The sequence below is a fragment of the Myotis nattereri genome (assembly GCF_964212035.1).
Source record: "Myotis nattereri genome assembly, chromosome: 4".
Taxonomy (NCBI): Eukaryota; Metazoa; Chordata; class Mammalia; order Chiroptera; family Vespertilionidae; genus Myotis; species Myotis nattereri.
In genome coordinates this window covers 108941839-108969224 of record NC_138079.1, presented here as the reverse complement: position 1 = coordinate 108969224, position 27386 = coordinate 108941839, and the positions used below count along the sequence as shown (strand labels likewise).

The 27386-nt window shown below is 55.7% G+C and overlaps 1 protein-coding gene across 2 annotated transcripts in view; it reads left to right on the top strand.

Annotated features, from left to right (window-relative positions):
• The window catches only part of PRKCB (protein kinase C beta), a 291692-nt gene that overhangs the window by 152122 nt on the left and 112184 nt on the right, over positions 1-27386 (top strand). For both annotated transcript variants that reach the window (XM_081089650.1, XM_081089649.1), the window contains exons 4-5: positions 18896-19007; positions 19474-19602. In XM_081089650.1, the coding sequence (XP_080945776.1) occupies positions 18896-19007; positions 19474-19602 (241 nt within the window). The remainder of the gene's footprint in view (positions 1-18895; positions 19008-19473; positions 19603-27386) is intronic.

Here is a 27386-nt window from a genome sequence, read left to right as displayed (position 1 = left end):
CAGACCAGCCTCTCCCCGTATGAGTCCTGGGTCCCCAGAGACTTCCCGGAACCGGAGTTCAGAGCAGTCGGGAGCTTGTGATTCAAAAAGACAGCCGCGTCCTCAGGTGCCACCCCCTTTCCGTGCGCGCGCGAGCCGCCGCCGTACCTCTGCACTCAACCTCCGCAGCTCCTCTGGCTCTCAGCGTGCTTTTCTTTTCTTCTAGTTGTAGAAATTACACTCAGCCAGCCTTCCTGTTGTTCTGGACGATGTTTGCTCCGTCCTTTGGGATATTTTTCAATTGTTGTGTGAGGTGACTATTTCCCGGTGTTTATCTATGCCGCCATCTTAGTTTCTCCCTGACTGGTCTTTTTTTATGTCTTTGACATTCTCACTAAGATCCTTGAAAGTCTCACTAAATCCCTTGAAGCGCTCTTTGAGTCTCTTGAAGTTCTCATTAAGATCCTTGAGTAACCTTATAACCATTGTTTTGAACTCTGTGTCCAGTAGTTTGCTTGCTTTCATTTCTTTTATTTGTAACATGTTCCTTTGTGTCCACATTTTAGCTGCTTCCCTGTGTTTGTTCCTGTGTATTAGGTAGAGCTGTTATGTCTTCTGGAATTGGTAGAGTGGTCTTGTGTAGTAGGTGTCCTGTAAGGCCCAGTGGGTTAGCCTCTCCAGTTACCTGAGCTGGGCACTCTAGGTGTACCCCATGTGTGGGCTGTGTGCTTGTTGTAGTTGAGCCTTGATTGCTGTTGGTGTCACTGTGAATTGGAGGAATTGACCTTCAGGCCAATTGACTGTGAAGATCAGCTGTGTCTACAATGGGAGAGCTGTTATGCAGGAGACACCCCTCTGGAGCAGGACTCACTTCAGACTTTTTTGAGCAAAGAATTTATTTGGTGCTCATTGAGTCTGCCCCTTGAGTGTGTCCCTTGTGGGTGTGTAGAGTTGCAGTCTGGTTTGGTCTGAAGCTGTCCCCTAGATGCACTGGCTCTGGGGCCTCCCAGGAGGTGCAAAGTCAGCCATTGCCTGGGGCCAAACAGCAGGAGCTACAAAGAGATCTGCAGATGGCTGCTACTTGTATTGGGCTTGGAAGTGCCCAGGTGAGGCCCAGCTGTGAAGCAAGACAGGCTGGTGCTAGTGCTGGGTCTTGGGCCTCTTATTGATAGGTATGGGGCACACTGATGCCAGTTGCTGCTAGTTTGAGAGATTTTAGGAAAGTCTGAAGCCTGAGCCAGCACAGGCCATTCATATGGAAAAACAGCTGCAAATTGGATGGGGTGGAGTGTTAGGGAATCACCAGAGGGAGTGAACAGTGTGGACCATACTTATGGAAACTCAGATATGTCTGGCAGTCAGCTCTGCGATGGGGGAGATCCCAGCACAGGAATAATGACCTCTCTGAGCACCTATGTCTGGGAAAAAGCTGCCTCCAAGTTCCTGCCCTGATACCAGACAGTCCAGTTCCTCTCCATATGTCTTTGGATTCCCCAAAAGCCACTGCCTGGCCCTGGAACTCAGAGGGAGTGGGATGTGTAAGTTCATGCTGGGAACCTTTAAGAGGAACACCTGAGACTCCAGCAGGCTCCATGCCACTCAGCCACAATCCTTGCTCATTTTTACAGCCCAAAGTTACGCTGACGCCTCTTCCCAGTTCTGGAACCCTGGTCTGGGTTCTGATGTGGGGCTTGGACCCTCTGCTTCTCATGGTAGGCCTTGGAGATATTCCACCCATGGGTGTTGGACCAGCCCCTTCTACCAGTCTCAATGTGCTTTCTTCTTTACTTCTCTAGTTGTAGGATTTCCTTGCAGCTAGAGTTCTGGTGGTTCTGAATGATGGTTGTTCTGTATTTTAGTTGTAATATGGATGTGGTTGTGGGAGGTGGGGAGTACTGGCATTTACCTGTGCTGCATCTTGGTTCTTCTCCGAAAACTTTCGGAAACTCTTTTAATTTGAATGTGCCTTCTGTTTCCTGCTGGGACTCTGACCAACTAGTCCTTGCCTCATTTGCTCCTACTCTAGACAGGACATGTCTGCAAATACGTCTGTCAACCTGGTTATAGTTGACCGATTGGGAAGATAAAAGCCCTAATGGTAGAAGTGGCTGTCTTACTCCATGAGTTCAGAATCAGTCTCAGGCAAGACTTCTCATTGGTTGGTCCTCTTATGTTAGGAGAATGTACTTTAATAATTTATCAGGCGTGGATCATGAGGCATATCTCAGAGAGCAGTGCCTGTTAGAAGAGGGGTGGGAAACTTTGATGAGCCGATAAAATCAATAGCTACCACAGTTTATTATTATAAGCTGACTTGACCACAGCTACCAGCATAGCGTAATAAAGTTGGCATAAAAAAGTGAACTATAGTAAACTCTGTGTCTAGATCAGCGATTTGCAACCCTTTTCATTTCATAAACTAATTATTAAAGTTCTGCTCACACCAAATATATATATATATATATATATATATATATATATATATATATATATCTCCGATCTGACAAAGACCATGGGTATAATTTTGATTCATTGACAGTAGACGACTATTGTGTTGGCTGTTGCCATTTTTTTATTTGACAATCTAAGGGGAAAGAGGTCAATGCCCCCCACTCATAGTAAATAGTCAGGTATTGCAGATTTTAAAAATTCTTGCAGCACACCAGTTGAAAACTGCTGGTCTAGATGAACAATCCTAAACAAAACATTTAATACTATTTAATGCTTGGCATAGATATATTGGTTCAAATAGACTTTATTTATTTATTTTTTTTATCTCGAACAGAGATAAAAGTAACAGAAAATTTTGATCAACATAACAAAACATAGGAATAAAGATAAAAATAAGCCAGCAAGGAGCTATAAAATCTGGAAAGCATAGATTGCGATGGTAGAAGTGATAGTTGAGTGTCCATTACCTCACGATGTAAATGAGGTGACGGTCTCTAACCTCAGGCAATGGCTGTCAGATTGGATGGACAATGTATAATTCCAGGCAAAGTCTAAGAGAAATTTAGGACATGGGTTAAAATAAAAGGGGCAAAGATATACCACAAAACACACATAAATATAAAACATGGTCTTAGTAATAATCTAAAAAGAAATGGGACTCGAAGCAAAAGAATAAACAGGAGGAAGGGGAGGGAAATTCACTCTAAAATATTACTGGTGAGTGTGTACATTAGTATAATCTTTCTGAAGAGAAAATTACCAATGTGTATCAAAAGCCTTAATGACCTTTTTGAGCAAAGAATTGCAAAATCTAATCCCCTTTGACCTAAGAATCACGACTCTGGGAATGTTTGCTGAGGAATTATGTAAGGGTGGCGATCCCCACATCAGCGGTCATACTAACAACACTCTGCAAACAACCCGCGGCTGCCTGCCAGGTGGTGTAAGTCAAGTGCACCGGCGTGGCAGGATGCCGCGCGGCCGTTAAACATCCGACGTCGGGCCGATGGAGGCGTCTGGGTCTGGATTGAGGGGGTGTCTGTGCAGGTGTCCACATTTCCCCAGACCCGTGAAGCAGCTGGACCACACTGGTGGTTCTTCCCATTGGTGTGGCTTGGGTGCCTGCACCGGAAACCATCTCTGCTTCACTCACGCTCGGAAGGCAGGTGTTGCACAGGGCCTGGTAAGCTCCAGAGACCTGGAGGAGGACGGGCATCCCCACACCAGCTGTGTCTGATTTGCGTTCTTATGTTGCGTTGGTTCTAAATTCAGATTCGAGAAGGAGAGAGATGATCTGGTGGACCTCACGTTCTTCAGGTGTTCCCTCCTAGACTGAGCGCGCTGGGGAGGGTGCTGGGGATGTGAAGGGTAATGGAGGCACTCCTGCCAAAGAGGAAGCAGAGATGTAGAACAGATCAACACAGCACATGTCCACTGCGATTTCGAAAGCTACTTGCACAATGCTGATGGCTGAATGCTTAAAGATGACTTGGGGAGCCTGCTAACACCCGACCTCACCTGAAGATACAGACCAGGGCTGGGAATCGGTAAAGTCCTTCAGGGAATTGTGATGGGTCGCCGAGTTTGGAAATCAATGTAAGGGAAAATTATATAATGGTTGGGGTCAGGTGAGGATGAACTGAGCTGGTCCCGGGAAAGCCTTGTGCGCTGCCTGCACAGGGCATGCGGCGTCACTTCCTTACCACCGTGGTCCTTGTCTGGAGGGGGTGCCGGGACCCAGCCTCGTCTCCGGCACAGCGTGCAGCCATCCTCTTGCCACAGAACAGAAAGGCAGGCAGCTCCCGTGGCTGCTTGGGAGAGTCGAAGGAAACGATGGTAAGGTGACGGATGCGATTCTTTTGACTGTGAGGTGCATTCACGTGGGTCTGCTCCCATTCGCCATGCATGACGATGGCTCGTGCAGGGCAGAACCAGCATGCACAGGTCAGTGCCGCTGCTGCTCTCAGCCCTTTGTCCCTCGCTGTCACAAAGACACAGAGCTTCCCACGGGGACGAAGAAGCAAACGCGTGACATGCAGCGTAGGACAGAAACCGACCGTCCCTCCTGGCAGGCAGAGCTGCTGGGACTCCCAGGGGGAGGTGTCCTGTCCTGTGAATTGTTTTGGCGTCTCCTAGTTGGGGGTGGGACCAGCCTCAGAGCCTGAAGAGCAGTTTCCCAGCAGACCTCACCCTGTGGAGCCTGCAGCCTTGGGGGAAACAGAATGGAAGGGCCGAGGACCCTGGGGAGAGGCAGCCTGGAGGGGTGAGGAAGGCGCTGGCCGCACTAGAAGGCCTCACTTCCAGTCGTCCTCTGTCTCTGACTCCATTCCCGGAGTTCCCCCACCTCTACTGGTTTTGGATTCTGGGATTTTCAGGTTTTTATTTCTTAACAACATCCAAGAGCCGGCATTCATAGATACAATTCTGTGCTAAGCACTTTGCAATAATACTCTTTATTCTTCATTCCACTCTATGAGTAAGTAGCATTGCTATCATCCCCAGTTTAGATTAGGAAACCGAGGCACTCAGAGACTGAGTTACCCAAGATCACATGACCGGTGAGTGGCAGAACCGGGACTCAAACCTCGGCAGCCGGGCCCCAGGCCATGCTCTTACTCCGTACCCCAGACTCGTCACCTCAGCCCTGTGCACCTGCACAAATCTAACAAGAGGAGACACCCCTTTCCCCTGAGAACTGCCTTTCCCGGGATGCACCCCAGCAGCTCTGGGACCCCACAGCCTCGGCCTGTTGGGCCGGTGCATGTGGGCTCGGGCCCCAAGCTTGAATGGCCCCACTCCCTCTTCTAGGAGCTTAGAATTTGGATTTAAAGGTTCTGGTTTTAGTCTGGGCTGGTCACATGGTTTTTGAAAACTGTTGTTCAGGAAGAGTGCCCATCTGGATGAGTTCTCACACAGTGGACCTTTTCCTACAACCAGAACCCCCAAGGCCTTCTGTGCCCCCTTCCAGGCCCTACCCCAGCCCTGTCCTTCGAGGTCAGCAATAGGTTACCTGCTTTCTTTCCCACTGAACTGTTGAGTTTTATTTTACTTGGAAAGAACATAGAACATGAGCTCTACCCGCCTTTCCTAAGTGCAGTACAGTGTTGTTGGCTGTAGACACTATGCTGTACAACTTACTCATCTTGCTTAATTGAAACTTCATGCCCGTTGCCTAGTGACCACTCAGTTCCTTCTCCCCCGGCCCCTGGCACCCCCTTCCACTCTGATTCTGCGAGTTTGACTATTTCAGATCCTCACAGAAGGGCATCAGGCAGTCTTCCTGTGTCTGGCTTATTTCACTTAGCACAGTGTCCTCCGGTTCACCCATGCTGGCCCATGTTGCAGAACTGCCTTCTTTTTAAAGCTTGAACCATATTCTGCTGTGTATCTACCCCATGTTCTGTATCCACGGATCTGCCAATGGCCGTTTAGGTTGTTCCCACCCGGCTGTTGTGCATTGCGTAATGGCGCTGCAGTGCTAGAACCTCCCTGATCCAAATGTCAACTCTTGTGGATAAATACCCAGAAGCAGGATTGCTGGATTATGTGGTCGCTCCATTTTTTATTTTTTGAGGAGCCTCCAAGTGGGCTAGCGACTTGAATAGACATTTCTCCAAAGAAGCTATGTGAATAGTCGACATGAAAAGGTACCAGTGTCACCAAGCATCAGGACATGGGAATCAATCCACAATGAGGTCTCCCCCCACACCTGTTAGGGTGACATTTAAAAACAAACCCAAAAGACAGGTGTTGGTGCTGGCGGAGGAACGGGAACCCTTGCCTGGCGGTGTTGGCTGCTGCTATAGTAGTAATCACCAGGTGGGGTCGGTGACGGCTGCTGAGTCCCTCACAGCTACACGTGACACGGGGCCCTGAGAGCTCTTCGGAAACTGTGGGGCAGCGTGGGCCCAGTGAGATCTTGGTAGAGGTTGGCGGTGGGTATGCACAGAACTCGACTCCCCAGCGCGGCCTCGTCTCTGGGATCTTGCGTCTGGATGTCAGGATCGTTAGGATCGGAGCCTGCATGGGCTGGTGGCGTCGAGCCCCTGGCGCTGATGGTGGCCCCGGCTTTCTTCATGTCCTTCTACGTGAAGGTTCTCTCTTCTCCTCTGGAAGGCAGACTTGGGTGTGCGGGGGCCTCCATGCAGAGGGAGCTGGGCACTGCTCTGCACCCGGAAAGCCAGCCCACAGCGCCTGTGCCCTGGCCTTGCCTTTGGGCGACCCCCACTCAGCAGGGAGAGGGGTGCAGACCATGTCTTGTCCCTCAGCCGGCTGCTGCGGGGAGCGGAGGCGGCCGGGGCAGGGATGTGTGCTTGCTTTGTGGGTGCCTGAGGGCTCATTTCTAACAGGAGCGTGTGATCTGTTGCAGTGCGACTGCTCCTTGAACCCGCTGCTGTGCCCTGAGCTACAGGTTCACACTGTGGCCTCCACAGGAAGAGGCGGGTCCCTCTGTGAACAGCCTGGACCACCCAGGTTGTCAGCATTGAAGCCCCCTGGGAATGCCAGCGTCACCTCTTTGTGTTCTGAGGGGGAACTGAGACCAGAGCGTGGAAGTGACCTGCCCAAGGTCACAGACGGAGCTTTCACTCTGAGCTAGCACCAGGTGCCCATGCCCCGCCCTGTGCTAAGTACGCACAGTGTCATCACGATGGTGTTAACCTTTCAAGTCTAGAACGAAGAAACGGTTCTTACATTCGGCAAACACCTGAATAGTATTTCACTAAGTGCCAGGCACTGTGCTGAGCCCTTTACAAATATTAACTCATTAAATTCTCATAATCCTATGAGGATTTAATGCCATTATTACTTCTACTTTAAAGCACAGAGAGGTTAGGCAAACTGCCCAAAGTCACACAGCTGGGCTTCAGCCCCACGCCGCCTGGCCTTGCAATGCAGGCTGCTCCTCTGCAGTGTCCCGCCCGCCACATGGCAGCTCTTGTCTCCATTTTAAAGGAGAGAAGATCGAGGCTCTCATGGCGTGTAGGTAACTTGCTCGAGGCCCATGATGGGGAGCAAGAGCTGGGGTTGCATCTGACCATCCAGCTTTAAAGTCTTATGATGAGCTCTCTACTCAACTTCCTCTCACAGGGGCTGGCATCTCATAGCTTTGGGGCCTGAGCTGGGGGCAGGGAAGCGGGGCTGAGGCAGAGCTGGGAGCCAGGCAGGTGGGGAGGGTGGAGGAGGGACTGGGGGTGGTGTCAGCCAGGTCCTGGCTTGAAGCAGGACCCCATGCAGCTGAATTGCTCACAGAGCCCCAGCCAGGTGGCTTGGGCCCCAGTTACGCCTCATCCTTCAGATCTTAGCTCAGACTTCACCTCCGCAGGGACGGCTCCCAGACCTCTCTGTCCATCTGAACCCCTCGCTACAAACTCTCTCAGCCCCACGGGCTCCTTCCTAGCACTTGAAAGTATAAATTTATTTGTACTTTTTTACTGTCTTCTTCCTGGGAGCTCAGGAGGGCAGACCTGTGCGTGATTTTGCTCACCCGGCACCTGACCACGCAAGGTGCTTGGCGAGTATTTGGTGAATAAATGATAAACACGTGAATGGCTCAGCGCTTTAGTGGAGGAAACTGGTGCAGAAAAATGCAGAGTGAAGTTCAAGAAGTGGGAACATATTTGGGGTTTATTGGGAAAGTTACAACCCAGTAGACGTAGGGATGCCTGGGCAGCAGTACTTCTCTATGAGTGACGGCGAGCGCCTGCTGTTTACCGAGTACCTGCTCTCTGTCAAGCAACTGCTTTAAAGGTTTTAGTAATGCAGTCACCATAACAACCCAGGAGTAAATATGACGTGACCGCTAGTGACAGAGAGGGAACTGAAGTGTGGAGAGTCCCGGCACGCGGCCAGGGATGCAGCTGTGAGCGGGGGAGCTGGCGTTTGAATCCAGACCACCCGGCCGCGAGCCTCGCCCACTGACCACCTCTGCACGGTGCACTGGCCAGGCCAGGCCTCACCTGCTGGAAAGGATGTGGCTTCTCAGACCTGGTGACCTTGGCATCGACGGGGCGGAGTCTGCAGGTCGAGTGCCGGATGCCTTGGTGCCTCGTAGGGTCGGGCTGGCTTGCACATGCACACAGCCTTCCAGGGGAAAACTCCGAGTGCTGAGAGCATGAGGGCTCCCCTGCTCCCTGAGGCTGGGTCTGCACCGACGCGAGGCTCAGCAATGGATGCAGTGGCTGCTGCCTCGCTCTCCCTTGCTGCTGGGCGTTGGGATGGGGGAGTTACCAACTCAGATGCCCGCAGGGCCAGGCCGTGCCCAGCAGGGCTGATGGCCAGGACTCTGCTCCACCCCAGGGCTGCCTTCGGGAGAGCGGGCTCAGTGCCACCAGTGCTCAGCCACACCGTCCGTCTCTGCTTTCTGGGCTGCCAGCCCTGACTCTGTCCCACACCTCCCTCCACCACCCGCCAGCTCGGCTCCCGCACCCGGCACCCGGCACCCAGCACCCGGCACCCGGCACCACACAGGTCCCTGTTGGGAATTCTGATGGGTCCAGCTCAGCTTTTATAAATTGCATGTCACTGACCAGACCTGGGCCCATCAGCATGAGGTTAGACACACTACTGCCCCCTGAGCTGGTGCTGTAGGTGGGGATTTTTCTAGAGGGGACAAGACGAAGGGTTGGCAAATGTTGGCATTTCCAATATATTCTGGAAGAATATGTGGGTGAGAATAACCATGGAAGCTTTGAAAGCAGACAGTAATGCTGGCAGGGGGTGGGTGGGTATAAATACATGTTTCTAGATGATATTATAAACCTATGCCATGTTTAAAGAGGATGGCACTGCGGCAGGAATGGAGAGACAGTCAGTGGAGCATAAGAAATGATTTAAAAATGAACAAGGATTCCTGAGAAAGTAGCGGAGGACAAAAGAGGCCTTTCAGATCCGCAGGCAGAAGAACAGCCCATGCAGTTTTTGTTACAACCGACTACACACCAAGAAAAAATTACAGGCCTTTCCCCGGAGCGCCTGCTACCATGGATGGCGAGGGAAATAATGATTTCAGAGCAGAAAGTGAAACGGTCAGAGAATGAAGTTACAGGGGCGTTACCGCAGCGGAGACAGACAGGAAGGAAAGGGGAAACCAGAGAGAATTTGTTACCAGCCATTTAGAAAGAAACCAACCTGCATTTAAGCCCGGACACAGGCTGTGGACAGAGTTCCTGACACACGGATAGTTATTAACTGTTTATTTCCACCAGTGACTCCTGGGCAGTTCCATGCAGTGACTCACCGAGTCTCTTGTCATCTTAGGAACTGCGCATTGCTGGGATCACTTTCCATTTCCACATGAAGAAACTGACATTTACAAGGGCTGAATGCCTGGCCCCCGATGGAGCAGCCTTATCAGCTCTATTCCCTCTCCAGGGACAAATCGCAGTGTAATCACAGCTTCTAACATTACACACACTTCATGTTCACAAAACCTCAGCCCACATGCTTCCCTGTCTCTTGGGAATTTGGGGCATTTTCTGTGCACTTTGGGGCCCGGTGTAGTGGTACCTGCTGGGGGCGTTTTGTGGTTCCCAGAAAAACAGTCAAAATGAGCTACTTAACATCTATACAAAGCTATGTCTTCCTCCCTGTCCACTCTGCCCCTGCGCCTCCCAGATGCGCATGGTCACTCACCTCCGCTGCTCCCTGCCATGTCCCTCTGTGCGGGGCTGGGAGTACCGTGTCCCTCTGTACCGTGTCCCTCTGTACCGTGTCCGTCTGTACCGTGTCCCTCTGTACCGTGTCCCTCTGTACCGTGTCCGTCTGTACCGTGTCCATCTGTACCGTGTCCCTCTGTACCGTGTCCCGCTGTACCGTGTCCCTCTGTACCGTGTCCGTCTGTACCGTGTCGGTCTGTACCGTGTCCCTCTGTACCGTGTCCGTCTGTACCGTGTCCGTCTATACCGTATGCCTCTGTACCGTGTCCCTCTGTACAGGGTCCCTCTGTACCGTGTCCCTCTGTACCGTGTCCCTCTGTACCGTGTTCCTCTGTACCGTGTCCCTCTGTACCGTGTTCCTCTGTACCGTGTCCCTCTGTACAGTCTTGCTCTGTACCGTGTCCCTCTGTACCGTCACCCTCTGTACCGTCTCCCTCTGTACCGTGTCCCTCTGTACCGTGTCCCTCTGTACCGTGTCCCTCTGTACCGTGTCCGTCTGTACCGTGTCCCTCTGTACCGTGTCCCTCTGTACCGTGTCCGTCTGTACCGTGTCCCTCTGTACCGTGTCCCTCTGTACCGTGTCCGTCTGTACCGTGTCCCTCTGTACCGTGTCCATCTGTACAGTGTCCGTCTGTACCGTGTCCCTCTGTACCGTCTCTCTCTGTACCGTGTCCCTCTGTACCGTGTCCCTCTGTACCGTGTCCCTCTGTACAGTGTCCCTCTGTACTGTGTCCCTCTGTACCGTGTCCCTCTGTACCGTGTCCCTCTGTACAGTGTCCCTCTGTACAATGTCCCTCTGTACCGTGTCCCTCTGTACCGTGTCCCTCTGTACCTTGTCCCTCTGTACCGTCTCTCTCAGTACCGTGTCCCTCTGTACCGTGTCCCTCTGTACCGTCTCTCTCTGTACCGTGTCCCTCTGTACCATCTCCCTCTGTACCGTGTCCCTCTGTACCGTGTCCGTCTGTACCGTGTCCCTCTGTACCGTCTCCCTCTGTACCGTCTCCCTCTGTGCCGTGTCGGTCTGTACCGTGTCCCTCTGTACCGTGTCCCTCTGTACCGTGTCCCTCTATACCGTCTCCCTCTGTACCGTGTCCGTCTGTACCGTGTCCCTTTGTACCGTGTCCCTCTGTACCGTGTCCCTCTGTACCGTGTCCGTATGTACCGTGTCCCTCTGTGCCGTGTCCGTCTGTACCGTGTCCCTCTGTACAGTGTCCCTCTGTACCGTATCCCTCTGTACCCTGTCCCTCTGTACAGTGTCCCTCTGTACCGTGTCCCTCTGTACCGTGTCCCTCTGTACCGTGTCCATCTGTACCATGTCCCTCTGTACAGTGTCCGTCTGTACCGTGTCCGTCTGTACCGTCTCCCTCTGTACCGTGTCCGTCTGTACCGTGTCCGTCTGTACCGTGTCCCTCTGTACCGTGTCCCTCTGTACCGTGTCCCTCTGTACAGTGTCCCTCTGTACCGTGTCCCTCTGTACCGTGTCCCTCTGTACAGTGTCCGTCTGTACCGTGTCCCTCTGTACCGTGTCCGTCTGTACCGTGTCCCTCTGTACCGTGTCCGTCTGTACCGTGTCCCTCTGTACCGTGTCCCTCTGTACCCTCTCCCTCTGTACCGTGTCCCTCTGTACCGTGTCCGTGTGTACCGTCTCCCTCTGTACCGTCTCCCTCTGTACCATGTCCCTCTGTACCGTGTCCCTCTGTACCGTGTCCGTCTGTACCGTGTCCCTCTGTACAGTCTTGCTCTGTACCGTGTCCCTCTGTACTGTCACCCTCTGTACCGTGTCCATCTGTACCGTGTCCCTCTGTACCGTGTCCGTCTGTACCGTGTCCATCTGTACCGTGTCCCTCTGTACCGTGTCCCTCTGTACCGTGTCCCTCTGTACCGTGTCCGTCTGTACCGTGTCGGTCTGTACCGTGTCCCTCTGTACCGTGTCCCTCTGTACCGTGTCCGACTGTACCGTGTCCCTCTGTACCGTGTCCGTCTGTACCGTGTCCCTCTGTACCGTCTCCCTCTGTACCGTCTCCCTCTGTACCGTGTCCCTCTGTGCCGTGTCGGTGTACCGTGTCCCTCTGTACCGTGTCCCTCTATACCGTCTCCCTCTGTACCGTGTCCGTCTGTACCGTGTCCCTTTGTACCGTGTCCCTCTGTACCGTGTCCCTCTGTACCGTGTCCGTCTGTACCGTGTCCCTCTGTACTGTGCCCCTCTGTACCGTGCCCCTCTGTACCGTGTCCCTCTGTACCGTGCCCCTCTGTACCGTGTCCCTCTGTACCGTGTCCCTCTGTACAGTGTCCCTCTGTGCCGTGTCCCTCTGTGCCGTGTCCGTCTGTACCGTGTCCCTCTGTACAGTGTCCCTCTGTACCGTGTCCCTCTGTACCCTGTCCCTCTGTACAGTGTCCCTCTGTACCGTCTCCCTCTGTACCGTGTCCCTCTGTACCGTGTCCCTCTGTACAGTGTCCGTCTGTACCGTGTCCCTCTGTACCGTGTCCCTCTGTACCGTGTCCGTCTGTACCGTGTCCATCTGTACCGTGTCCCTCTGTACCGTGTCCCTCTGTACCGTGTCCCTCTGTACCGTGTCCGTCTGTACCGTGTCCCTCTGTACCGTGTCCCTCTGTACCGTGTCCGTCTGTACCGTGTCCGTCTGTACTGTCTCCCTCTGTACCGTCTCCCTCTGTACCGTCTCCCTCTGTACCGTGTCCCTCTGTACCGTGTCCTTCTGTACCGTGTCCCTCTGTACCGTGTCCGTCTGTACCGTGTCCCTCTGTACCGTGTCCCTCTGTACCGTGTCCGTCTGTACCGTGTCCCTCTGTACCGTGTCCCTCTGTACCGTGTCCGTCTGTACCGTGTCCCTCTGTACCGTGTCCCTCTGTACCGTCTCCCTCTGTACCGTCTCCCTCTGTACCGTCTCCCTCTGTACCGTGTCCGTCTGTACCGTGTCCCTTTGTACCGTGTCCCTCTGTACAGTGTCCCTCTGTACCGTGTCCCTCTGTTCCGTGTCCCTCTGTACCGTGTCCCTCTGTACCGTCTCCCTCTGTACCGTGTCCGTCTGTACCGTGTCCCTCTGTACCGTGTCCCTCTGTACCGTGTCCGTCTGTACCGTGTCCCTCTGTACCGTCTCCCTCTGTACCGTCTCCCTCTGTACCGTGTCCCTCTGTATCGTGTCCCTCTGTACCGTGTCCCTCTGTACCTTGTCCCTTTGTACCGTGTCCCTCTGTACAGCGTCCCTCTGTACCGTGTTTCTCTGTGCCGTGTCCGTCTGTACCGTGCCCCTCTGTACCGTGTCCCTCTGTACCGTGTCCCTCTGTACCCTGTCCCTCTGTACAGTGTCCCTCTGTACAGTGTCCCTCTGTACCGTGTCCCTCTGTACCGTGTCCCTCTGTACAGTGTCCCTCTGTACCGTGTCCCTCTGTACCGTGTCTCTCTGTACCGTGTCCCTCTGTACCTTGTCCCTCTGTACCGTCTCTCTCTGTACCGTGTCCCTCTGTACAGTGTCCCTCTGTACAGTGTCCCTCTGTACCGTGTCCCTCTGTACAGTGTCCCTCTGTACTGTGTCCGTCTGTGCAGGGCTGGGAGTACCGTGCCCCTCTGTACCGTGTCCCTCTGTACCGTGTCCATCTGTGTGGGGCTGGGAGTACCGTGTCCATCTGTGCGGGGCTGGGAGTACCGTGTCTGTCTTTGTGGGGCTGGGAGTATCGTGTCTGTCTGTGTGGGGCTGGGATTACCGTGTCTGTCTGTGTGGGGCTGGGAGTACCAGCCGTGCACTCTGCAACCCTCCTCACTTTCTCACGATAAATGGTAACACACATTTCTGCACCTGGGTTTCCGTTTCCTTTCTCAGTTTCACTCACGAATACCCCGTGACGACTCCACACCAGCACAGCACTTCCGTTCCTTCGTGTTTGCCTCGTCCCTCCGCGGGCGGCGCTGTGGGTTGTCAGCGGCCCCCGCTCCACGGGCTGTTGGGGACGTTTGCTCGGACACCCTCTCCTTCGAGGCACAGCCGTGCCCAGTCCCATTGCTCTGCGCTGGGTTGGCCTCCAGCACAAACGCCAGGCGGTGGGATGGGGGTGCAGAGGGGGAGCCGCTTGTACGTGCGATGCGACGGGCAGATGGATGTTCTCGTTTTAAGCTTTCGCTCTAAGACCTGTCTAGTCCACGCCCAGGTGTAGGCGGGAGAAACATAATGTTCACATTGGTTTCCTGAGTTTACAATCTTGCGGAGTTTTGTTTTAAAATAGTTTTATTTAAGTAAAAATGGCATGTGAGTTAAAACGAAGGGCTGCATAAATCATTCTACAGGCGGCACACGGACGTGCAACCTCAGGACGGCTCCTGCGCTCAGCATGGCCGTTTTCCCCACCACAGAATCTCCGGGGGGCACTGGTGTTTATCTCCATTTCACCGACAAGGAGCCGGAGGCCAGAGAGCGTCACTTGCCTGAGGTCACAGGGCGACTCCAGAGCCTGTGCCGTAGCCCCCTCTGTTCCGAGATGATTCCCGGCTGGGCCTCCCCTCCGCCTGCCTGTGGGCCCTGCGAGTGGCCCTTCAGGGGCTTCTGCGCTGAGCAGCGAGGGTGGCACAGCCTGAACTCACAGCCTGAACTTCCTCCCCAACCTGCTGCTTCAATAAGCTTCCTTCTTCCTGCAGCTCGGCCTCCGCTCAGCCAGATTGCAGCCACCTGAGAGCAGGCCGCATGGCCGTGTCGACCGGAGAGGCTGTTCTAGGCTTTGACTCAGCGGTTTGTTTCTGATCTGTGCTTCTCCCTTCTTAGCTGCTGTGTCTGGACTCAGGCCCTTGGTCCTGGGGTTGGGTGCTCACCATGAAGACTCTGGTTGTGGGGCGGGCGGAGGGCACCCCAAGTGGCTGTCACTGGCCGGTGCTGCATTTGTCCTCATCTGTAACCCCCTGTCAGGTAGGGGCCCTCTGGGGGAGACAAGGGGCAGGGGGTCAGCCAGGTGTTCTGCCCGCTGTCCCCACTGCTGGAGCCTGACACACTGGGCTTCCACACCTGTCTCTCCCGTTGTCTTGCTTGGAGACTTCGAGCAGTTTCCTTTCCTAAGCCTCGCTGGCCGTCTGGACGTCCAGAATAACACTGTCCCCCTCCCCCCACTCAGTGGCTAGAGTGAGGGTTGGATGACATGACCTGGAGCACCCGGCGCTGTGTGTGGCAGGCGTCTGTGCTCAATTCATGGTGACAGCAAAAGTCACAGCAGGTGATTAGCATTTTGTTGTCATTTGTCAGTCTCTTGACTCAGGATCAGAAGCGGAAGGAAATGTGGACATGAAGGCTCGCCTAGGACAGAGCATGGTGGGCCTGAGCCACAGGAAATATGGGACAGGAGTCGCTTCAGGGTCTAAGGCACCTGATTCCGGGGGTGGAGAGATGACCAGGGCCTGGACACCAGGTGATGATGCTGGGATAGGGATACGGTGGCCTTGACCCTATCTTGGAGAGCATCTGGTCATGAGCCCAGTGAACTCACCCAGGACTTGAGGAAGTGTGCTCACATGTGGCTGGGTCCCCGCCAGTGTGCTGCAGGGAGAGGGGTGGGTGTCTGGCAGAGGGGCCAGGCAGGGCAGGAAAGAGTGAGGCAGGCGTGGTTTGAGACAACAGGGAACGGTGGGGATTGGAGAACTGGATTGCGTATCCCTTCCCCGAAGGGGACAACGGCTGCTCAGCCCGCAGCAATGTGTTAGTGTTACCACTACTTGTGGTTTTTTTAAAAGGAGCCAGAAATTTACATTTCGAGCTGACATTTCATGATTTTTAAATATTTTCAAATCAACGAAGTCAAATTTTTAAGAAGCACCATCTGGGCCAAAGGCAGCCTGTTTCCAAGCTCAGTTTGCAAGCATGGACGCCAGCTTGAGGCCCCTGAGCACGAGGGAGGCCCCGGGCTGGGGGTGGAGACGGGATGCAGAGGCCCTTCCGTGTGGCCGGGTGGGACCTGACTGTAGAACAGGATGCGGGAGGGATGGAGGTGGGCGCTGCACCTTTGAGTGGCATCAAACAAGATGTAGGGAGCATTCTGACTCAAGCTCCCTGGACCCCAGGGCCGGTCAGCAGGAACCTCGGAGCTGGGAAGGGAAGTGTTTTGGTTAAAGACAGAGCTGACCTTTAACCCGTCCCACTAGCATAGCGTGCCAGCTGTGAAAATACTGACATGCTTTTCACCAATTGGTCAGTAGCCACTGGACCCATGGGCCTCCCCTTCATACCTTCCGCCCACCCTCTCCCCTGCTGGCCCCTCACCACCTCACCTCGCTATGACCGGCAATGAAAGGGTTAGCTCCCAGCACAGCCGCCCTTGTTCCTCTGCCTGGTCAGTGGGCAGTGCCTGAACCCTAGGGCTGTAGCTCCCAGCCCTCCGCCCTGCTGCAGGTAGCGGCTGCCCACCTGGGTCGCTGACGCACGAAGGAGGATGTGTAGAGGCCACGGGGGCGTCAGGTGGAATTGTAGGGCAGGTCCCCAGGGGACTGGCACCAGGCCCCATCCGAGGTCACGTGACCTTTGTCCTTGCCCCTCTCTCTTCCTTGGAGCCTCCTCAGCCTGGGGCTGCCTGTCTCCTGGCCACCTGCGTCCTAGCCACTAGCCATGGGAGCCATTGGAGCCAAACGTCACCTGTCTGCCAGTCGCCTGTGTCCAGGGAGTGGGCCTCCGGGTGCAAACGTGTCCACCTCGGCGGTGGCACCACAGGGACAGGCACGGGCGGGCTCCCTCAGGGCTGTCCTGAGGATCGCGGGTCCCGGGGACCGTGTGGCTGTATTCCGAGCTCTCCAGGTGGGAGAGGCGAGGGGCATGCCCTGCTCGGTCTAGGGTCTGAGGGACTGTGGGGTGGGGGGTGGAGTGGGCACTGGCAAGCCTGAGTCCCCCTGAAAGCGAAGGCAGGGGACGAGGGAGGAGGAGCCTCCAACAGCCTCCACGTGGACCGCAAACGAACTTCCCCAGCTGCTCGCCTGATTGGCTCCTTCCTCCTGGCCGGCTCGCGTGTGTCTGCACAGCTCTCCGCGTCGTTGTGGTTTTCTTAAGCAGCGCGTGCATCTGCAGGGCTCTCAGTGGTCAGGGGTGGTCTCAGCCCGCAGCTGCCATCACAGCTCTCCGGCTCAGCCGTGGCAGCCACGCGGAGCCCTGGGCAGGGCCCTGCACCTCCCCTCTCTCCGGTTCCTCACCTGTGAAGGGGGTGGGGTAGTAACTGGAACGTACTTCATAGGGGTGTTAGACGATTAAGTATGTTCATGGCTGGTTGTCCCTGAAAATAGCTCCAGGCATGAGTCAAAGCTCAATAACTGTGAACGCTCGCTCTTTAAATATTTATCGAGCTCCTCCTCTATGCTAAATACAACATATGCCCTGGGATATAGCCGAGAGCACATTCCCTCATGATGCGTGCAGTCTGTCAGCTAGGGAGCTGGGTAAGCGGCTGTAACAAGTAGCCCTTAAATACAGTGACTGAAGATAGAAGGCAGGCTTTTTCTCAGGTGTCTGTCCCGAGGGACAAAGTCCAAGGCTAGTGAGGATGGTTTTATCCGTTCGACACCTGGCCCAAGTTTGAGTCTAGAGTGGTCACTTCCAGTTCTCACCGTCTTCCAGCTGGTGTGAAGGGGAAAGGGGCCCCAAGGGCCGGGGTGTTTATACACCTCTCTTTTAAGGGAGCTGACCCCGCAGCGCGCATGTCCCATTGGCCAGAACTCAGTCACACCGGCCCACCAGCTGCAAGGCAGGCTGGGAAATGCGGTCTCTCACGGCGGCTGTGCTCTGCTGTAACTCCAGGATTCTGTTATTAAAGGGAAGAGAGGGTGTTGGTGGGAACCCGGCAGTCTCCGCCACAGCCTGCGGACTCTTTATTGGACCTTGAACTCTGTTCTGCAGGTGATGAGGTCCCAGCAGAGGGTTCCCAACCTTCTTTTGGCCACGCCCCACCTCAGCATCTCTAAAATCCTGACACCCCCCCCACCCCCGCCCCGTGACATAGAATTCTTATTCTTCAAAAAGTGAGCTCCTAGCTCCTATTCACGCGGAGGAAGCCTAAAAGCCATTAACTTGGTCTAAACAAGCTTCCAAAGAACATGGCACCCATGAAAGAGAAAAATAAAAGAACGAAAGGACAGTTGAAGTACTGGGGAAGAGATCATTAAGAAATTGTTAAAAATATAATATGAAATGATATGAAAAAATCACTAATAACATTTCAAGACATATAATAGAGAACTGAAATGCATAAATGTGTCAGTATATTTATAATAATAGAAGCGTAATATGCTAATTAAACTGGACAGCCGAACGACCTTCCGGATGACCTCTGGTTGAAGCCAGGGCCGCAAGGGCTGAGCCCCTTGCACGAATTTCATGCATCGGACCTCTAGTACATTATATACTCTATGTGAGGCCCCTAGAACCATAAGAAATGCAGAAATTGCACTGTTAATAACTCATTCTCAAATTGCCCCCCTTAAAAGTCAAATTGCCCCTGTGGGGCGTGTGCCCCCGTTGGAACCACTGCACCAGAGGCTTGCTGAGAGGTGGAGGGAGAAGGGGAGCGAGTGCACGGTCTACCTGCCGTGTGCACTGTGCCTGCTGTCCCGGGAGTCCTTGCTGCAGGCAGGGACAGCAGGCTGGGTTCTCTGACGGAGGCCCTGCAGGCAGGCACAGCGAGTGCTCCTTGGCCCCTTCGGCCACTGGTTACCGGGCACCACGTCTGGCCCAGGCTCCAGCGAAGGTCCTGACAGGCGTGAGGAGTGGGGCGGGCTCTCCAGGAACCCTGCAGAGGGACGCATGCGCTGACGCGGGCCTCTCGTCTTCTCTTGGCCTCAGGACCCCCGGAGCAAGCACAAGTTCAAGATCCACACCTACTCCAGCCCCACCTTCTGTGACCACTGCGGGTCGCTGCTGTACGGACTCATCCACCAGGGGATGAAATGTGACAGTAAGTACCCTGGCTCAGACGGGGCTCCACCTGCTGTCAGGGCTCCTGCTTATCTGCACCAATGGGAAGCCTTGGCCTCTTGCCCTCCCCCCCCCCCCTGCTGTGCTGGAGTGGGTGCTGCTGGGGTGCCAGCTTGGCCAAGTCCCCTCACGCACACCTTCCCTCACTTGTTACCTGCCACCTGGTACTGAAGTTAGTGACTCTGGCTTCAGGGCCCGTGGGGTGTGTGGGGTGTGTGGGGTGCACCCTTAGCCTTCGGGAGGCTGGACAAGCTCCACCTCCTCTGACCCTCAGGGTGGGGGTGGGGGGTTGGAGGAGCCTCCTGGTGGGACCCAGCTGGCGGGCTTGCTGCGGCCAAGCTTGGGGGTCTCGGCCCCCTGGAAGGGAGGAGGGGAAGGAGGCCCAGGGCCTGGCGGGGACAGGCCTGCCACCGCCCCGGCCGACCCGAGCCTCGCCCCGCCCCCAGCCTGCATGATGAACGTCCACAAGCGCTGCGTGACGAACGTCCCCAGCCTCTGCGGCACGGACCACACGGAGCGCCGCGGCCGCATCTACATCCGGGCGCACATCGAGGGGCCAGTCCTCACCGTCCTCGGTAGGTGGCCAGGTGGGGGGCTGCTTCCATCACCGACGGGCAGGGCCCCGCGACCGCCTCTGCTCCTGCCCCACAGCCCTGCGGTGGGAGCTCAGGATACACCCCCCCCCCCTCAGTGTCTGTGGCGTGTGCACCTCTGGCTCCCTTAGTAGGACAGCAGGGAAGCGGTGCTGGGCTCTTTCCATGTTTCCCGTGGGAAGAGGCGGGTCCTGATGAGAAACCCCAGGAGAGCGTCACTCCTGGGGGCGGAGGTGCGGGGACTTCCCGTGTGTTGGAAATATTTCTTTCTGGCACCTGACAGAGGCTTCGCTGGTCCTGGTGCACATCCTCCATACCTCTGGTGCTTCTGAAATATTTCTAACAGGAAGGAGGGCCGCTCAGCCTGCTGGGGGGTGTGCAGTGGGACTGGGGACGAGAGAGCGAGATGTCCGTCCTCCTGTCATGGGCCGCCCCAGAACCTCTGCGCCCCCAGGAAGCTCGGGCGAGGCGGAGCCCGCTGTATGGTCAGCACGCGGCCACAAGCCGAGGCGAAACCAGCTCTGACCGGCCGAGCGTGGGATGTTATAGCTAACCGACATAATTAGGGTTTCATCACTTGGTAACTTAGGAAATTGCTCACGAAAGGGGCTGATTTTGCAAAAACTGGTCTGTGAGGCCCCAGAATGATTCAGTAGCTCTGATGCGCTGGCCCGTGTAAAACACAATCCCTGTTTTAAGCTGGGGGTCGTGACACCCGGTGCGCACCCACTGAATTGCTTTATCCTTTAAAAAGAAGGCAAGTGGCGGACTTCATCCCATCAGGACACTTGGGGATTGTGGACAGGAGCCTGCAGTCACTTGTTCAAAAGTAGCTGGTTTCCCAGGACTAAGCATGCGGGTGAGGGGAAAAAGTGAGGCCCTGCTGCCCTCTACTGTCATATTCTAGGAACTACAAGGCTCAAGTATGTGAAGGGACCTTTCAGCGGCGCCACCATTGCTGGAGCTCATGAATGCAGGGCTCACACCCTGTCATCACGGTGGCCTAAGGCCCACCCGTTGTCCCCACTACAAAGAAGAAGTGATAGTTATGTGACGGGAAGGAAGGCAGCCGTCGTATTGCAATCCACAAGGGTATCAAATCCGCACATTGTACACCTTAAACTTGCACAGTGCTGCGTGCCAGTTATGTCTCAATTAAAAGGGCTGTCCATATTCTCTTCCATTGCTCACCACAGCCTTGTGAATACCTAATATGCTCATTTTATGAAGCTCTGAGGCTCAGAAAAGTTATGCTTCCGAGACCTTACTCCATTAACAAGAAGAGTAAGAATGATACAATAGCCAACCTTCGAGTTTTTAATGTGTCTGTCACTGGGCAAAGCATCCACAGGCAATATTGTTGCTTTTTTCAGTAACTCTACTGAGCTAAGGAGCAAGGGTATTCTACCGACCGGGCAGCGGGCAGAGAGGTGCCCACACGTGGTCACGTGGGTCTGCTTGACCCTGAAGTGCACTGTACTAGGTCACTGTATTCCAGCGCCCTGCACACCCACTGCTGTGGTTTAGTTGCCTCTTACGGGCCTTCCTTGGGGAGTCTTTGTTCCAACTAATGCAATACAGCGTTCCTTCAAAGTCAAGGCCAAAGTCTTCCCCTTCGTTCCATGTTTGCTCTGGCAATCCTAGTATATGCCTATGAACACTCATTTCCTACAGCCGCCCCAACAAAATGCCACAAACGGATGGCCTAGTAGGACAGATACCCGTTCTCTACGTGATCCGGAGGCTGGAAGTCTGAATCCAAGGGCCGGCGGGGGAGGCTGGCTCCTTCGGAGGTGCTTAGGGAGTCCGGTCCCTGCCCTTCTCTGCGTTCCGGTGGCTGCCACCAGCCTCTGGTGTTGCCCAGTCTCTGCCTCCATCACCTCCTGGTATTCCTTCCTGCATGCCTGTGTCAAATTTCCTCCTGTGAGGACACCAGTCACTGGATTAGGGACCCACCCTTCCTAGGATGGGTTGGTTACATCTGCCAAGGCCTTATTTCCAAATAAGGTACTATTTACAGGTGCTGCGGTTAGGACTTGAATATATCTTTTGGGGAGACACAAGTGAAACAGGGGAGAAGGGAGGAAAGTTGAGGTTCCTTTAAAGTGAGGGGTAGAGCCCTGGCCAGTGTGGCTCAGTTGGTTGGACGTCATCCCATGCACTGATAGTTCACTAGTTCAATTCCTGGTCAGGGCACATGCCCAGGTTGCAGGTTTGATCCCTGGTCAGGGTGTGTGGAACAGGCAAACCGATCGATGTTTCTCTCTCACATCGATGCTTCTCTCTCTCCCTCTCCCTTCCTCTCTCTCTAAAATCAATTAAAAAACATGAACGTGAGGGGCAGAGTATTTCCATGCTCAGAGTTCTGGTCACATTAATTGATAACCACCAGCATTTGTATCGCTGTGGTTGTCTGAGTGCTTTGGTACTGGAGGGAGTGCTGTTGCTCTCACACGGAAGGGGAACTAAGACTCCGTGAGGCTGAGCAGCTCGCCTGGAGTCACGTGCAGGCCCCAGCCCCGGCCCCGGCCCCGGCAGCAGGTCCCGGTGGTGCCCGGCTGCTGCCCCTTCACCACTCCGGGCACAGCCAGCCCTTGGCACGGGCTTGCTGATGGATTGGGATGGAAGAACCTCGTGCTTTGACTGTCGTTCTCTAAAAATAGAACCAAGATGAGTTTCTTGTTCAAGTGATTCATGGGGCTGCTATGGGGCGAGGAGTGAGCATAGAGCAGGGAGAGGCTGCTTGGGGGTGTGGACGGGCAATAGCCGCGCGGGGAACTTGGGCCCAGCATCCCCACCGTCAGCCCCTCCTCGGGCAAGAGGGCTGCACTGTGAGGACCGTCAGTCTCCCCAAATTCTGTCTCCCCCAACTCATATGTTGGAGGCCCAACCCCCAGGGAAGTGCTATGTGGAGATGGGTTTGGGAGTCCTAAGGGAGGGCTCCCCTGACGGGATGAGTGCGTTATGAGCGAAGGAGGAGGAAGAGCTCTCCCTGCCCTGGGAGGGCAGGACAAGGAGGCAGCCGCTGCCAGCAGGAAGCGGGTTCACCCCAGGAGCCAATCAGCCTGCACCTCGAACCCAGACCCCCTCCACCGCCGTGAGAAACCAAGGTCTGCTGCTTGCGCCCAGCCCTGGTCAGTCTCCCTGCGGCTGCGGGGCTGGGCTGGGACGGTGGCTTCTGTGTGGCTGCGGGATTAGCCGGACACGGAGCAGCTGTGTGCCTCCCCAGCCAGCACAGGGAGCCGGGCTGGGCCGGGGCGCATGTGTGCCCAGTGATCTCCCGGGCAGCCTGGTTTCATGGTGGGGACCCCAGGTCCCTCTTCCTTGATCTCAGCCGGACAGACCAGAGAGCTGAAGGCTGAGCGGCCCGCGGTGGGGGCTCCGTGTGAGGACGCCTTGCCATTTGCTCTGAACGCCACACGCACTGTGCACACCGGCCCCTCAGAGGCCACGCGCACTGTGCGCACCGGCCCCTCAGAGGCCACGCGCACTGTGCGCACCATCCCCTCAGAGGACACGCGCACTGTGCGCACCATCCCCTCAGAGGACACGCGCACTGTGCGCACCATCCCCTCAGAGGACACCCGCACTGTGCGCACCATCCCCTCAGAGGCCACGCGCACTGTGCACACCGGCCCCTCAGAGGCCACGCGCACTGTGCACACCGGCCCCAACAGAGGCCACACCGGCTGCAGTGCCTCTGAAGGGCCTGCCGCTTCCTGTGGCTGCTGACGCCAGGCCAGGCTTCCTCTCGGCTGCCAGGGGCCCTGCAGGTCTGGGTCAGAGTGGAAGCGCTGTCAGTTCTCCTGGTGACTCATCACTGGCTCTCGCTGCCAGAGGACAGCCGGCTGGGTGGTCTCCCTCCTTTTCTTCCTGCTCCTTCCTCCGCCGCCTGCGCCCTGGGTGGGCGGTCCATCTGCGCCATCTTCTTTCCTTCCAGCGGCTGCGCCAGCTCCTCCTGTAGGTCCCCGCTTTCTCACCATCAGGGAAGCCCCGCCTTCTCTGTTGTGGACGCCTGGTGCCCTGGCCGCTGCCCGTGCCAGTGTCGGTTTCCTGTCAAGTGGGCGAGTGTCACATCTCCCACACACTTTAAGCTCCATGAGAGCCGGCGTGTGGCCCCGGCCCCACGCTCTTCCGGCCCTAGTGACCGGCATGTAGGAAGGAGGGTGCTGATGGCGTGTAGGGATGGAGGTGCTGATGGCGTGTAGGGATGGAGGTGCTGATGGCGTGTGGGGACGGAGGGTGCTGATGGCGTGTGGGACGGAGGTGCCGATGGCGTGTAGGGACGGAGGGTGCTCATGGCGTGTGGGGACGGAGGGTGCTGATGGCGTGTGGGGACGGAGGGTGCTGATGGCGTGTGGGGACGGAGGGTGCTCATGGCGTGTGGGGACGGAGGGTGCTCATGGCGTGTGGGGATGGAGGGTGCTGATGGCATGTGGGGACGGAGGTGCTGATGGCGTGTGGGGACGGAGGTGCTGATGGCGTGTGGGGACGGAGGTGCTGATGGCGTGTGGGGACGGAGGTGCTGATGGCGTGTGGGGACGGAGGGTGCTGATGGCGTGTGGGGACGGAGGGTGCTGATGGCGTGTGGGGACGGAGGGTGCTCATGGCGTGTGGGGACGGAGGGTGCTGATGGCGTGTGGGGATGGAGGGTGCTGATGGCGTGTGGGGACGGAGGGTGCTGATGGCGTGTAGGGACGGAGGGTGCTGATGGCGTGTGGGGACGGAGGTGCTGATGGCGTGTGGGGACGGAGGTGCTGATGGCGTGTAGGGACGGAGGTGCTGATGGCGTGTAGGGACGGAGGTGCTGATGGCGTGTGGGGACGGAGGGTGCTGATGGCGTGTAGGGACGGAGGGTGCTGATGGCGTGTGGGGACGGAGGGTGCTGATGGCGTGTGGGGACGGAGGGTGCTGATGGCGTGTGGGGATGGAGGGTGCTGATGGCGTGTGGGGACGGAGGGTGCTGATGGCGTGTAGGGACGGAGGGTGCTGATGGCGTGTGGGGACGGAGGTGCTGATGGCGTGTGGGGACGGAGGTGCTGATGGCGTGTAGGGACGGAGGTGCTGATGGCGTGTAGGGACGGAGGGTGCTGATGGCGTGTGGGGACGGAGGTGCTGATGGCGTGTGGGGACGGAGGTGCTGATGGCGTGTGGGGACGGAGGTGCTGATGGCGTGTGGGGACGGAGGGTGCTGATGGCGTGTGGGGACGGAGGTGCTGATGGCGTGTGGGGACGGAGGTGCTGATGGCGTGTGGGGACGGAGGGTGCCGATGGCGTGTGGGGACGGAGGGTGCCGATGGCGTGTGGGGACGGAGGGTGCTGATGGCGTGTGGGGATGGAGGGTGCTGATGGCGTGTGGGGACGGAGGGTGCTGATGGCGTGTGGGGACGGAGGGTGCTGATGGCGTGTGGGGACGGAGGGTGCTGATGGCGTGTGGGGACGGAGGTGCTGATGGCGTGTGGGGACGGAGGTGCTGATGGCGTGTGGGGACGGAGGGTGCTCATGGCGTGTAGGGACGGAGGTGCTGATGGCGTGTAGGGACGGAGGTGCTGATGGCGTGTAGGGACGGAGGTGCTGATGGCGTGTGGGGACGGAGGTGCCGATGGCGTGTAGGGACGGAGGTGCTGATGGCGTGTAGGGACGGAGTACTTCCCAGCCATTGCTCTGCCGTCAGGAGCAGCAGCTCACGTGGTCATCCATTTCCCACCATTGTTTCCACAGGAAGGAGACCACGCAGAAAATCCTAGGGCCTGGTCCAAGCTCAGCGTAAGTGTTGCTGAGCCCAGGAGCCACCCTCAGAGCCACGGCTCCCCTCGCTCCCTGGGTCCGTAGGAGAGAAAAGGACCAGCAGTGGGACTTGTAGAAACGTATGGGCACCATCACGCCCAATGGGTACGGGAGCCGGCCATCCGGCGGCAGAAGCCCAGGTCGAAGGTGGGGAGTTGATGAAGCCCACGTCCTTACACATTTAATCCCTTGCAACCCAGTGTCTCCCTCTGAACGCAGAACAGGCATCCCGTCATTCCCATCATTCCCATCCCACCTCCATTGCAGCCGCTGCAAACCCTTCTCCACGCCCAATCCACACCCACAGTTATATGCACAGCAGCGGCGTTCCTGAGGGAGCTGCAGGAGTGCTTCTGTGAGGCTTTGCTTGGGGCTTCCGTAGGTGTTCTCTGTGCGACCTTCCTAGCTGAACAGCTCCCATTCATATCCACCCATTCTATCCAGCGTGTGGTATTCAGGTCCTTTCCAAGCTGTGACCTTCACTCGTCAGAATAAGGAAGCACCAACGAGACATCGTTCTTGATGGCCATTGGGGCAAGTTGAGGGCTGCACCTCCCCTACTTAGGGGTGAGGTGGGAGGTGAGGTAGTTTGGAGTGATTAGGTGTTTCCGGTGTGAGAAAGTGGCTTGCTATAGGTAGCAGGGTAAGATGGGCTCTAAGCATGAGTGTTCATTCATTCATATTCATCTATCCATCCATGCATCCATCCACTCATATTCATCCATTTATCCATCCATCCTTCATATTCATCTATCCATCCATCCATCCATCCACGCATATTCATTCACCATTCATATTCACCCATCCATTCATTCATCCATCCATCCACTTGTATTCATCCATTCATCCATCCATTCATATTCATCTCTCCATCCATCCATCCATCCATCCATTCATATCCACCCATCCACTCATATTCATCCATCCATCCATATCCATCCATCCATCCACTCATATTCATTCACCATTCATATTCATCCATCCATCTATCCATCCATCCATTCATATCCACCCATCCATCCATTCATATTCATCTATCCATCCATCCATCTATCCATTCATATTCATCCATCCATCCATCCATTATATTAATCCACCCATCCATTCATATTAATCTATCCATCCATCCATCTATCCATTCATATTCATCCATCCATCCATCCATCCATCCATCCATTCATATCCATCCACCATCCATCCATCCATTATATTCATCCATCCATTCCAGAAGGGCCTGGGTACCAGGTTGGACCTAATGGCAGTGAGATGTAGCCTCTGCCTGCAGAGAGCTCACAGCCTCGAGGGCAGACAAGTGCAGATCATTAAGTCGAAATGTGGCCACACTGTGGTCCCCTGGGAGCCCCAGAGGGCACCAGAAGCAGGCATGGCCAGAGCAGGGGTGAGTGCGAGGCCGGGCTGAGTGCGAGAGGCGTGGGGGTTATCAGGAATGGGCAAAGCGTATCAGGGCAGATAAGAAAAATAATGCCAGCTGTGTTTATTGAGTACTTATTACATGCCAGGTGCTTTACCTAGGTCAACTTGCTAGTCATCTTAACAATCCTGTCGTAGGTGTTCATATCCCCCCCTTTTACACATGAGGAAACGGAGGCACAGAGACAGCTAACTTCCCAGGACTCACACAGTGAGTGTGGGTCTCCGGTTTGAGCTCAGGCAGCCAGGCTCCATGGCCCACAGACCTGCCCTGACGCTGCCTCAGGCAGAAAAGTGTGGGAACCAGGGCAGCGGAGGGGGAGGGGAGTTGTTAGCGCCCAGCCGGCTTCCCTGCCTCCCTCCTGGGTGGCGGCTCCTCCGGAACCTCTACCCCCCCACCTCTCCCCCACGCTCCCAGCCACCCCCTGTTCATGCAACAGTATTAACTCGGGTTCCAGGGTTTGCCCAGCGGATTCTGGACCCTTGGGTTCAGCACGGACGGGGCAGGTCTGCCTGGATGAGCCTCACAATCTGGGCTCTTGCCAATT